General features: G+C 39.7%; 1 protein-coding gene across 3 annotated transcripts in view; it reads left to right on the forward strand.

The window, feature by feature from the left end:
• ADAMTS14 (ADAM metallopeptidase with thrombospondin type 1 motif 14) overlaps positions 1 to 6469 on the forward strand; it is a 1616175-nt gene extending 1609706 nt beyond the window's left edge. For all 3 annotated transcript variants that reach the window (XM_044056898.1, XM_044056897.1, XM_044056899.1), the window contains one exon: positions 4798 to 6469. In XM_044056898.1, the coding sequence (XP_043912833.1) occupies positions 4798 to 5399 (602 nt within the window). In that variant the 3' untranslated portion in view covers positions 5400 to 6469. The remainder of the gene's footprint in view (positions 1 to 4797) is intronic.
• The last annotated feature ends 8165 nt before the right edge of the window (positions 6470 to 14634 follow it).

The following is a 14634-nucleotide window of genomic DNA, read 5'->3' on the forward strand; positions in this document are numbered from 1 at the left end:
CACACTATGTACTACTGTAAAAATTTTATAGAAAAAAGGTAAGAGATGCAATATGGAAAACTTCTTGGATTACATAATCTTGTGAAAGCCCTACAGGTTAGAATGTTGTGTCTTTCGGCTTATCCCGGTTAGGGGTCGCCACAGCGGAACTCCGGTCTGCTAATGTTTGGTAGTGGATTTTTACGTGCCGAATTACCAGCCCTGATGCACAACCTTCAACGAAGGCACGTCCATTCACACATGCCTCCACACAGAAGACGCTCTAGCTGAGAATCGAATGTGACAATGTCTTGCTGTGAGGCAACAACGGAATAAGGGAAGGTATATGGTGACAAGAATGGATGGGATAGCAGGATAGCAGATTAAGGAACTCTTACTGTTAATCAAACACAGTATATGAGATACAGGCAAGAAGAGAGGGCAACTTTTGGTTTGTGATATAGCAAAGGCCTTTGATAGCTTAGGGCATAGACCAGTATGGGAAATATTACAACAGTATGGTTTTGGTATCAAGACAAACTCTGAGATCACACAGTGCCCGGCAAGGGTCATATTCCCCAACACTGCGCATTGTCAGTCTCTCTTACCTGTCAACCATCTGTTTTATCAACCAAAGTGCATTAACAAAACAGATAATGACAACTGGGAATTTGGGCATTTCAGTTAATAAAATTAGTAGACCTTCCAGTAATCAAATGTCAATAAATAAGTAAGATATTGATACATGTAGTATACAGTAGGTTGACTGTGTCACTGACAGTAAAGGGTTGTCAAGGTACAAACATCAAAATGTAGAAGGACATTGGGCAGAGATGCAAGTTAAGTGGCATTATTTTTTCTTAGTTTTGAATGTAGTCATAAAGTACATAGACACTAAAAATGTATGTGCACAGTGGGAACTGATTAAAGGCTAGAAGTTCTGTGTTTTAAGTTTATGCAGATGATTTAATGCTTGTTTCTAGAGGTAGAGTTACTGACATATTTATTTCAGAGAGTATAAAGGACTTTAGGAAATTGTGATTACAAATATGTCAAGGGTTTGGGACAGACATTGGGATACCACATATACAATCACTTTACTGGAAATAAAATCTTTATTCCATAAGTCTGCTGAACAAGAAAATGCTCAGACAGAAAGGAAAGGTATTTTTTCCGAAAATGTCTTTATTTCAATTTTCTTTTTTCAAGAAAGGAAAGGTATGATATCTGAAATGAAGGGCACAGTTAACCTTTAGAAAGCTTTCAAAATGCACCTTATGAAGAAAGTTTATATGATAAATGGGATTAGCAAGTTATGTTGCTGGTATTTGTATTTTCCTTAAGGAAAGGAAAAATAAGTATTATACAATTTTCTCTGGGGATTCTGATTAAATTACATTCGACAAAATATTGTACATAATGAAGTAACTAAAAATGGGTTGCATTTAGTTCATCCAGGAGTCTTTTTAATATCATTGTATTTGTATTATATCTTAAATTGCATTAAAGATAGAGGCACATATGTATTGTGCAATTTCTTTTTTAAAAAATATATCAATCTTTTTGGGATAGTGATGAAAAAAAAGGAAAGATAATAAAATTCAATGGAGAAGTGCATATAGAAGAATTTTAGTAAAGGATGTTTCAGCAGAAAATTAGTTTACATGGCTTGGTGGCTAATAGAAAACTAGCAAACACTGCTATACATATTGTATTATGGAAATGCAATTATATCTCTGTCTGTCTGCCTATATGGATATACTAAACTTGAGTAGATCGACACTCAAAATCTTGACTGCTAATTATATATACTAGCTCTGAGATCACAATAAGACTAATTCCAAGATCACACAATGCCTGGGAAGGGACATATTTCTCAACCCTGGAGATTGTCAGTGTAGCACACCTGTCAGACAGATATTGATAACTGGAATTTTGAGAGTTTCAGGTAATAAAATTGCTCATATACATACATATATATATGTGTGTGTGTGTGTGTGTGTGTGTGTGTGTGTGTGTGTGTGTGTGTGTGTGTGTGTGTGTGCGTATGTGTCTTTAAACCTGCCAGCAAAGAAGAGGAAATAGTAAAGATGCAGGGATTTGTATACTGGTGTTGCTATTAGCGGTGAAGATGTATACTGTATTGTTAACCAACTGGTCTTAGTAACATTGTTGTAGTGGTATTTTCTTGGTGGTGAGAGGTAAATAAATCTGCAGATAACATTATGAGTGGTTTCTATGGAACTAAAAGTTTTTTTTTATATAGCAGCTATTAAAGGGAGTTTGAATTCATAATGTAGAAGGTACATACTTTTACAGAGACCTGTTCTTCCTGAAGTGGAGATTTTTTCTTTGACCAGAAAAGGTTATTCACCTTATGTTTTGTAACTTGGATAAGATACAGAAAGTTCCGCATTCTGCTGAACCATGTACCTAATCACCAAAAGGAATTTTCTGTTCCTGTGGATCGTTGTTCTTAACAGCCCAGTGTCTTGGAACATTTGCTAGTTTTAACTCTAAATCACACACACGGATATAGATATAGATTTTATTAACGTCAACAATGAGCTTGTGTTGGGTTAACTAGCATGAAAGGAGTGCTTAGGTCTTGTTCTAAATCAGCTTTTATATTGATGGTGAATAGCTTACTTTATAAATGACCATATCTTCAACAGACAAGGAATGAGAAGTTGGGAAGTTCTGCAGGTAACTTGTTATTAAATAAAGAGTATAATAATGATAATAAATCTACGTAGATTAGACTTTTGTGTAGAGAAGATGAAGGAAACAAGTAGAAGGTATCTTTACTTTTGCTGTCTTTAAAGTAATGAGAGTTTGAAGCCTAGTTCTGAGAACAATTCTTCTCTTCTGAACCCACTTTCAAAATGCATCACCCTAATAGCTGGCCAAAAGCCTAATAAAAAAAAAAAAGTAAATAGAAAAAAGAAGAAAATGAATGTTTTTTTTTTCAGAGTCAAGTCTAGTCCTCTTAAAAGCCATATATGCTCCCTCCCAGCACCTGCTATATATTCCAGTCCCGTTACCAGTTGTCACTGGGGCAGGGGTACGACGACATTCATTGACTCCTCCCTTGGAATGTTTCCAGCCATAACTATGAAATTGATGCAGAGCTGAATTTCAGTTAAGAACTGGTCTCCACAGAACCATCATAATACATAAATCCTGATCTAAACTGAGATTCGAAATTCTATTATAAACCATTTGTTTTAAGTGTAAGTTACCCTGTGTGAATGCCAAGCATGTTTTTATAACTCACCATTCATTAAAATCATATTCCAAAAACAGTGGGCCTAAAAACAATGAAAAACACAGACAGGTCTGCCACACCCCCTGAAATTATACATACAAACTTCATAGTAGCACCGTGGTGAACAAAATGGGGGAAAAACAAAACAGAAAGTGGACCCCCTGCTTGCCCAGTACAGGACAATACATTGCAATGAAAGTCACCGTGACATTAAATTCTTGACCTTCATCTGATTAGCGAATGTAGGGAAGGCTGGAAGTATATTGTTAAACAGACACAGGCGAATTAATATACCCTCTGTGCCTGTGTGATTCAACAGTTATTGTGTTACACACAGGTATGCAAAGAAATTTAGGCTAAAAGCATACCTGAGCAAATCAACAATAGTAGTTTCTAGAGTAGAATCTGATAAATGAATGCAATTCTACCCAAATAATTTTTCAGTTTTAAAAGAGACAAGTCGTAACACAATAAATGCAGTCCATTCATGCATGAGACAGAATTTCTTTACCAATAGAAAATCTCACTGAATATCAAACCACCTAGCCTTTATTTATTTTATTAATTTATTTATCCATCTATTAACTGAACAGGTTGGCTGGTGAAAGGACCTTTTTTAGCTATGAGCTGGTCCACCTGATAGTAGAGAAACAGGAAGTACAATATATTTACCTTAAATAATTAGAAAAAACATAGAAAGTATATATATTTTGACATATTTTGCTATATGGACTGGTTAATAACATAGACAAATCATAGCTATTTATAATATTAGTTGATTAAAGGAGATGCAATTGTCTGAGGTGATACATTTATTAGTTGTACTTAGCAATTCTCCATAATCATATGAGAAATTTTAAATTGCATTGTTCGTATATTTTAGAAATATTTACATTTAAGTTTCCTATAAGTGACTGATTAGCTGTAAGCAAATTTTAACATATGGAGTACAGTTTATATTCTCTATAGGCAAGTTTTTGCAAGTGACTGCAACCTTTACAGAAGTGTTCTCACCCTACATCTAAGTCAAAGGATGGTTTTAACTTGATCGAAGAGTTCATGAGCCACTGTTTTTAACTACTTTTTCTGCAATAGTTGGGTAGTAGTAAAGAAAGAGCAATTTGCAGATTAGAGAGCTTGCTAATAAGGTGGGTCTGATTGTTACTGGAACCCAGCTTATTGTGTGCAACAAACTACAGTAGGTATACAGTGGTGTCTCCTGTTTTTAAACAGATGAGTTAAACTAGTATATAACTGATGTGCTTCTATTCCTTTTTCATATATAGGTCATATATGGTTTCATATGCTGGATACTTGCCAAGCATAGTCGAAGTTTTTTATTAGTTTGCACTTTGCATATTTTGGCAGCTATATTTGATTGTCAGTGCTGATCACCAAATAACTTACAGTAGCAGCATAAACTATATTTAAAACAATCCTATTACTGTACATGTGAGATGCCATTCTTAGTTAAAAAGAGAAGTAATGCTGTCACAAATGAATGGAGGTGTCCACCACTTGCTAATATGTATTTATTTATTTATTTATAGGAGAGGCGTGCTTAGGAGATAAGTCGATTTTCTGTCAGATGGAGGTTCTAGCTCGCTATTGTTCAATTCCTGGCTACAATAAACTCTGCTGTGAATCTTGCAACAAGAAGTTAACTGCTGTCACTACTTCACCACCTGCCTACCATCAAGTGGATTCTGATGAAGTACGTTTAAAAGGCATATTTCAACCCAGTCCTGCTCCAGAAATGCACTTCTACCCCACTGTCCAAAGCAAGCGTCAGGTTGCCAAGGAAGCCACGCTAATGAAGAATGTTAACTCACTCACTGTCCATGGCTTAGATCCCAGTTCTCAGGCCTTTGTTTCCCACACTACTTCTTTGGCTGTCTCTACAAACAGGTCTCAGAATATCTCCATCAGTCAGCAAAGCTCACCAAGTCTACCTCCTGACCACCAGACACTGGAACAAAGCACCTATTCATCTCTGGAACCAGACCCAGTTCTGCAGCTAGTTTCAGAAAACTGGAATACTACTTCAGCTACCAGCCCAGGAAAGGGCACAACTTCAGACACTATAGCCACAACAAGGTCCATCAGTAACAAAACTGATTTACCTCACAGAACCTCGCCATTCACAACATGAAGACACGCTAATAAAAAGCACATGTTTATAGCTGCAAAATGTTGAGCAGGTTTTTAATAAGACATCTACCAGTTCCATAAAGACAAACATGTCTTAATTTTTGAAAACATTGTTTGACTTTATGGCACTTTTGGAAAACAAAATAAAATAAAATAAAAATCTAGTAAAGGCTGAGTCTGAGCTGTAAAGTTGTAAAGTGACTTCATCAAAATCTGCAACACATTGTACCTCTCAGCTCAGATTCAGAAAACATGCTTTCATGGAAACACTGTAAGCAAAAAAAAAAAAAAAAAAAAAAACATGGATTTAATACAAAATATTTCAGTTAATCACCTAAATTCATCTAACTAGTGGTGCTGTATTTATTTAGTTTAAGGATCACTGAAAAACTCTACTGGACAAACTGGTGGAAAAAAATGTTCTCCTTCCAAAAGGAGGTTTAATCTAATGGGCATCATACGGCCATGTGCTGTGCACGTGAACAGTGTGGGCTACACAAGTGAACAGTGAGCAAGCCACAGCAGCATGTAATAGGCCATTCAGTTACTTAAACCACTGTCTCGTGGTAGGGAAGGGAAGCCACGTTTCAAGTGCTACACCTTCAGCTGGATTTTAAGATGTTTTATGGGGGTAAATCCTTTATAAACCAAATCCAGCTGTTCTCTGTCTTAAGCAATTATTGACAGAAACCTCATAATAAAGTAACATTTGTTTTCTGAAAAGAGAATCCCTTTGCCATGCAATGTAGTGGTGATAATTGTGGCTAGAGATCTCATGTTATTCTTTGCTAATATTGATATAATTCTAAAATACATAACTGCAAATTAATACTGATTACTGCAAGCTGTTTGTAATTTGTAACCCCAAATTAAGTACTACAAGGTTCGCCATAAACAAAGAACTAGGCTAGAGAGATATGTGGCCTTTAAAAAAGATATCTATGTTCACTTGAATGCTGTTTCATTCCTTTTTTTTATTTAGTCAGCTGTTCTGGTTTGTATAGTTTTTTGTACATAACGTGAATAAGAGCTTTTAATTTTAATATTTATTAAAAAAAAGTTTGAAACTATTTGGTTGTTTGTGTGTTGCTTTGAGTTCTAGCATGTTTATAACAGCTCCATCTGTCCATCCTCAACCCCTTTTTCCCATTTCTGCACATGGGGTCAGGGTGTCACATCCATAAAACCAAGTTCTAGATTTTGGATGGTTGGCCACAAACTGCCAAAGCAGCAGCTTCCTTGATCCCAGTGTTTTGGAACGGTCAGACTTAACTTAGTAGGGACGGAAGTAGGAGGTAGAGAAAAAAATGTATGACCCAGTGGCCATCAAACTGTTCCAGTGCCCTGATTAATCAAAGCTACGCCAAATGGATCAGTAGTACTACCTATAAGCACATAATCTGATGTTGTCATTCTTCATATAGTCCTTGACAACGAGTTCGGTTCCGAACCGTCAGAACCAACTTGGCCATTTTTCGCACCAAAAACTCTCAAGCTCAGTTCTACCCACAATGCTCCTCACCAAAATACTCCAGATCTCATTTGCTGATTCAAAGTGTCAGATGTGTCTCCTTTAAGCTCTCGAGTGAAGCAGTTTTTTTCTTGTTTCATCTTTCTCCTATTTTTACATATATATATATATATATATATATATATATATATATATATATATATATATACATTTTTTTTCTTCTGCTTACTGTAGTTTTAGTTAGCTCTTCTACGTGCTCCTTCCCATTAGAGTTGAACCTGCTTTTCCTTTTTCTCTACCTTTTGTTGCTTTTTAATGTATCATCGTTGGTACATCTTCTACTTACCTTCTGGTATTTCTGCTGTACCATTGTTGGCACTTTGCTTTCCCCTTTTCTCAAAAAATAAAGTATATATACTTATGTTTAGTTTCTGGGATAGTTGCTATTAATTTGTATAGTTTTCATTCCTCAGTCTTTTCTGGTGTGTGTGAGTGTGCCTGTTCCATGTAATGGCAGACAAGTCAGCTAAAGACACCTCAGATTTTAAGAGGTGCCTTAAGTGTGATAGAAAGTTGCCTAATTCGGATGCTCATTATTTGTGCGCATACTGTCCCGGACCTGTACATTTACAAGAGGAATGTGCCATATTTCATGGTTTTAGCCATAGGGTTCGTGTTGATTGAAGAAACAAATTGATTTTGAAACGTTTGTTAAAATCAGAGTTTGAAGAATCTTTGTCAGGGTCTAGAGCAGAGGCTTCTTTACCTATTTCTTCTTCTTCCTCCAGTCAGAGGGAGAAATCTAAAAAATGACCTCATCTGGTTCCATCTGTATCCTTGGAAGCGACTTCAGAAATGGCTATGTCATCTCTGGTTCTGATAGTTTCTTTGGAACCAAAAACTCAGTCTTTACAACCTTTGGCACTGTTGGTGTGGCGTCTACACCAAGTTCCTCAGTGTCATCCTCTTCACCAGTCTCCATCTCAATACCCAAACCTAAGGGACTGAAGGGATTACCGCCTACCACCTTTCCACATACCTGGTATTCCCCTTCGGTAGATCCCTTTGCAGATCAGCCTCCAAGCCCTTTCTTGACTAGGCATCCTCCCAGGTCTCCCTCCATTTCCTCTGGCCGATCCACCAGGACTCTTTTAGAGTCAGATATTATGAGGTTGGTAGAGCAGCTCCTTATAGCAAGAGGATCGCCACTGACTTTGGCTCCTAGCATCATGGCTGCAGGAACCGTGTCCACGTCCACCCAGAATCTTCTTCCTCCTCCAACTTCCATTGAGACTTCAGAGCTTATGGTGTCAACAGTTCTGGTATCGACTGCTTCAGTGCTGGTTAGAGCTCCTACTCTGGGACTGATAGCTACCCTGAGTGCTTTGGATGTGTCAAACCCAGAGACATCCCAGGGTCGTAGCTTCATTGCAGGTTCTGGGGGGATGGGTACGACTTCATCTGTTTTGGAGCTGTCCATATCCCTTAGTGCCTCTGCTTTCATATGTTTAGCCCTGGCTTCGGTCTTGGAGGGGGCTTCCTCAGTGTGGGGTTGGACCACGGTTCCAAAGGAGTCATTTTTGGTTGGCCATGGAGAGGGCATTGTCCAGTGTAGGCAGTCAGTCATTGCCTATCCTGTTGACATCCAGTCTTTCCCCTCGATCGGTGCTTCCACCAACCTCTTCCCTGGGACAGAGGGCACAGAAGGCTCAAGATCTAACCACGGTGGTTATGTCCTCTTTGGATACCTCTCCAGTTCTCCCCACCGAAGAGGTTCCTGTGAAGAGAAAACGCAAGAGGAAGCACTTGGATTCCTCTGAGGAGTCTTTCACAGAAGATACTGATTTTGATGAAGGGGAATGTTCCCCCAAGTCTCCTTCTGACAATGTTTCCTTTGGGGACATCCAAGAGATCCTGAAACAGAGGGGTGACTGGACTTCCACCCAGCCTTCCTTGGAGAAATCAGTATATCTTGAGGCCTTTCGTGCTTAACCCTCCACCTCTTGGATTTCTCCGCCCACTGACGATCTTGTTAAACTTATTTCTCAACGGGCATGGAAGTCGCCTGATGCTATTGAGCCAGTCTCTGAGATATCAGATATTGTCAGCACATAAGGACCAACCTCACTGATCTAAGAACTTGCTGACAAAAGTCCCTCTATCCATCACCCTAATAGAGAGTCTAGGGCTATGGACAGGTTTGGGAAGCATGTATATGCTTCATCGACCTTCGCCCTTAAGTCCTTGAATTACATGGCACACTTCATCAGTTTGCAGAGGGATCTAATAAAAGAACTTTCAGATAATCTGTCAGGAGCAGTAGCTGAAGGAGTTTGAGACAAAGTGACTTCTCAGCTTGCAACCCTAGCGTCGATGTCCAACTCGTCCGTGAGGCTAATTGCACATGCTGCCGAAGGGACAACAAAAGTTGCAGGCTCAGGCATTGCTAGCAGGAGACACACCCGGATGCTCTTATGTGAGTTTATGGAGCCATTTGACAGAACATTCCAATTTGGTCCCAAAGTTAAAGAGACTCTAGCCAGATGTGAGAAAGATGGAAAGATTCTTTCTGCCATAGGCATATGCTTTTCCTCTCCCCAGCAGCCTTACTCTAGGAACCAATGGAATGGTTGGCTATGGTTTAAAAAGTAAAAAAGGGCATTTCCAGGACTAACATGGCAATTACTTCCATGGGGGGAGGTAATAACAGAAGATGCAGAGGAAGAGGCAGAGGTGGCCTGCAAAATCAAGGTTCCAGAGATTCTTTCTCTGGGAATTCCTATCAACGTTCCTGAAAGGAAGCCCTTATTGCTGTCCTCTGGAGGCAGTCGGGGGTGATTATCCCTGTGCCAGTATGCCTGGCAAAAGATAATGAATGACCTTTGGGTGCAGAGGATTATAACCAGAGGTTAGAATGTTCCCGTTCTAGTCCAACCAAAGGCTACAGGCAAAATCCTGAATGTTCCACCCAGTCAAAGGGAGGCAGCAGTCCAAAAAAATTCAAAGACTGCTCTACAAAAGAGTCATCCACACAGTTCCACCAGACCAAATAGGATCCATAATCTACTCAAGATTCTTTTTAATGCCAAAGAAAACAGGGGACTGGAGGCCAATCTTAGATCTCAGCAGGTTGAACAGATCTGTTCAACAGACCAAATTTCAGATGGTATCGGTTCAGTCAATTCTTCCCTTTTTGGGAAAAGACGATTGGATGTGCTCTATAGTTCTTCATGACACATATTACCATATCAAGATGGATAAATGGTCCAGAAGATATCTAGTCTTCTGGCAGGGAACCAGTCATTATCAGTTCAGAGCACTGCCCTTTGGTCTCAAGACAGCCCCCAGGGTATTCACCAAATTCATGGCAGCAGTTGCAACTCATTTCAGATGGCAATGATTTCAGGTGTTTCCATATCTGGATGACTGGCTCCTCACTGCTCCCACCAGGCTTCTCCTAAAGAGGCTCAAGACTGTACTCTGCAGCTGTGCTCCGACCTAAGCTTTAGTGTAAATTATGAAAAGTCCAAGTTGAAGCCCTGCCAGCAGATAGAGTTTATCAGAGCAAACATAAGCACAATCTTGAGCATTGCATCTCTACCCATAGAAAGACTTCAAAGAGTAAAAGGTCAAGTCAGACAAATTCTTCATGATGACAATGTGCAAGCAAAAATTCTTCGACAAGCTCTAGGATCTATGGCAGCTTTGATTCTTCTAGTTCCACTGGTGAGATATCACATGAAAATCCTTCAGTGGCTTCTACTGTCTCAATGGTCGATGTTACACCATCCAATGTCTCATTTGATCACAATTACCAATCGTTGAAAACAGGCTCTTCAATGGTGGCTACACTCCAATGAAATTCTGATGGGCCGTCCCTTTATTCCTCCTCAACAACAAGCTATAGTGACCGCAGATGCATCCCTGATAGGGAGGCAGGGGCATTATCTGGGACAGATAGTCCAAGGCACTTAGTCCCATCTAGAAGCCAACCTGCATATCAGTGTTCTAAAGATGAGGGCAGTGCTGTTAGTGTTGCAGGCATTCCACCCAACCCTCTCCTCAGGGACAATTGCAATCTAAACAGACAACATGGCAGTAGTCTGGTATTTCAACAAGCAAGGGGGAATCAAATCCTACCCCCTCTGTCAGGAAGCTCTAAGAGTTTGGCAATGGGCAATTTCATCTGACCATTCTCTTATTGCAATGCACATTCTGGGGAGCTCCACAATGATTATGGACTAATTGAGCAGGAGTATTCTAATGCCTCACAAGTGCTCTCTCAATCCGTCTGTGGCTGAAAAGGTATTCTGTCAATGGGGCCAGCCTTGCTGTAACCTATTTGCCTCCCCTCGGAACAACAAATGAAGCAGCTACTTTGCCCTGATCCCCCCTCCAGGGGAGTCACTGAGAGACACCTGATCCTTTTTTGAGAAGAGAGACACCAAATCCCTCTTATACTCCAATTCCTGAAGAAAGCCAAAGTCAAAGAGCAAAATAATCCTCATTGCCCCATTCTGGCCTCGACATATCTGTTTTCCCTTTCTTTGGCCTCACCTAGTTCGGAAACACTTAAGTCTGGTTCCAATTCCAGACCTGTTGTCCCACCCAGATGGAATGGTTCACCCGAATCTGCAAAACCTCTAGCTCACCACATGGATTCTCCAATTCCCATAATCATCAGGCATTCCTCTCTTAGTTCCCCAACTCAACAAATGGCTTTGGCTAAACTCAAACCCCCCACAAGAAAATTGTACCTCAGCAAATAGCAAAAAATCTGTCTGTGGATGTCTAAATTTAATACTGATCCATATTTAGCTCCAGTTGATAAGGTTCTACACTTCCTATCAACTCTTTTTGAAGCAGGAGCTTCAGCATCTACCATTTGTGTACATCTAGCTGCAATCTCCAATTTCCATTTCAGTATCAATGGCTCATTTTTGATGTCCCATAAACTCTGCAAAACCTTTTTGAATGGTTCCATGATGTTCAGACCCCCATATAAGGGAACCTTCAACTCCTTGGGACCTATATTTAGTGCTCCAATCACTAGGTTTATCCCCCTTTTGAACCTCCAGATAAATGTGATCTAAAATTCCTCTCTTGGAAAACATTGCTCCTGGTGGCCATCACTTCAGCCAGGATAATCTCAGAGATTCAAGCTTTATCATGTAAACTTCCTTATATAATTTTTCATAAAGACAAGGTCTCTTTGAGAACTAATACTTCCTTTCTGCTCAAGGTGGTTTCAGAATCCAGCCTTAACCAAACTCTTCAACTTCCAGTTTTCTTCCGCAATTATACTTACAAAGGTGAATATTATCTCCATCATTAGAGGTTCATAGACAACTCCACTTTTACTTACACAGGACAACAGAGTTGAGAAGATCAGATCAATTGTTTATTTCCTTTTCTTCATTGGCAAAAGGGAAACCAGCGTCCAGAACTACCCTAGGTAAGTGGATCAAGGACTGTATTACCTCTGTCTATAACAAAAGCAATTTACCACTACAAGGGCCAGTAAATTACATTCTACGAGAGCAGTAGCTGCATCTTTAGTGTTTCATTCCAAAGTTTCTTTAGATGACATTTGTGCAGCGGCTACTTGGGCTTCTCCACATACCTTTGTTACTCATTACAAACTGGATATGGTCTCTAGGGGAAGGGAATCCTTCAGCTCAGTGGTCCTCAGGAATATTCTTCCTTGACCTCCCAAGATTTAGGTTGCTGGGGATTCTGTCCCACTATCAAGGACTATGTGAAGACTGATATCAGATAAAGAAGTTATGTCTTACCATAACATTCTATCTGTGTTGTCGATCTTTTCATATCCTTGACATAACCCCCCTTCCCCCATCCTAAGATTTTAGTAGGTGGACCGTACCCCTCTGCATCAGAGGTCCTCTACTCTGGATTCAGATAAGATTTCTCTCTGCCTTTCTCTTTTTATGGTGGTGCTTGTCTGTCACAAGCTTATGCAAACTCGATCTGGGGTATTTTGGTGCGGAGCATTGTGGGTAGGCCTGAGCTTGAGAGTTTTTGGTGCGCACGAGCTGGAAAAACAGCCGAGTTGGTTCTGAGGGTTCAGAACCAAACCCACTGTCAAGGATATGTGAAGATCATCAACACAAATGGAATGTTATAGTAAGACATAACTTCTTTTTACTAGTACTAGATTTAGTGGCTGTGTGAGTACTCTTCTGAGCAAATTACTTCATGATGCAGGTTCTCACTGAAATGTAACAATAAGAGACACTTACTGTTTGTTGACTTCCAGTTAAACAACACTCAGAATGTTGCAACTGGAAGGATACATTAACTGATGTCGTAGAAAGTCTGTGCTGGATAGTTCACAGACTGAGTGCTATGCTACAAGTCAGAAAAAAAGAGAGAAAGTGGACTTTATGTTCACCTTTTCTCTGACTCTTAACATAAAGAGAGAAGGCACACTTTGTTTCCCCCCCCCATATTTTCCCTCTTTGCAGAATTTGCACAACCTCAGAGTTAGTATGTGAATAGCTTAGGGATGTGAGTACTTGACACTACCGCAGGTAGTGCAGAGAGTTTGTCTCATGTAAGAACATGGTTTTGAATCTTTTATGACCTTGCAAATGTCACTATTTTGAGCTTGTGGACTCTCAAGGTATTAGGCATTTTAGTTTCACTTAATCTAAGTTTATGAACCATTACGTATCTATTCATTGTAGATGTATAGGAAACACTCAAAATACTTTTCTGACTACCGGCTGAAGGTTGTAGAAGTCCTTTTTGGACATATGAAAAGGAGCAGTGCTGGCTGATGGTCATTATGCCTTTGACCTCTAGAATAATCTTTTATTCATGTGACTTTACATTACCATGGTGACACTTAGAAAAAACAATATATCCCCTTGATAACTGGGGTAGCTGCAGTGACACACAGATCACTGTTCTGCTTTAGCCACTCTGTGCAAAGCCATCAGACAGTACAGGACAGCAAGCTATGTGGTGCTCCTTATAGCAGTTGTGCGGTGCTCTGTGCAGACAAAGGTGTAGCTAGCAATTCTGCTACTCAGTGCAGTCTCCTGATTTAGCACCCCTCAGCTTTACATTGAGGGACAAAAAAAAACACACTCTTGGGTAATTTTAAACAAGCTGTTGCTACAGGCAATGCCACACTGAGAGCAAGCACTTCAGTTCAGTTCTGACAGTAAATGCAAGTACTAGCATCTGTTTCTGAATGCTGGCATTGCATTTAAGAACGATCATGATTTGCTGATTGCAGCCCATAGTGCTTTGCACCCAGGATGGCTAACCACTTTGCCCCACAATGGCTACAGTATTGTGCACAGGCTACCCAAAATGATACAGAGCAACAACATCTATGCACCAATCAAATACAGGGTTCAACTAGCCCAGAGTTTGTTTATTTATTTTTTTAAATCTATGAATGAATGTAGGGCACTGATCCACATGGACCTATTTCTGGGTCTGCTTGGGTGTGACAAAGAAGCAAACCAGTGGGAAAAAATGTCATGCAGAAACATACAATATTAGGCATTGAACAATATAAAAGTTTGTATTAGAATAACCCAACAACCAATCCCCTCTCCCAAAAAAAGGATGGATGGCAGTGTATTAATATCTTTGCTGTTTAACAAATGATTAGCAGTAATTGCTGAAAAAGTAAGTCGTTGAGACAGGCATATGCTGGTTTTGTGAAGTATTCACTTTTTTAGGGCTTGGTCAAGAGAGGTACTTTAAAAAAAGCATGTGCACTGATTAG

The sequence above is a fragment of the Protopterus annectens genome, chromosome 14.part0 (genome assembly GCF_019279795.1).
Source record: "Protopterus annectens isolate FY-2018-M chromosome 14.part0, PAN1.0, whole genome shotgun sequence".
Lineage (NCBI taxonomy): Eukaryota > Metazoa > Chordata > Ceratodontiformes > Protopteridae > Protopterus > Protopterus annectens.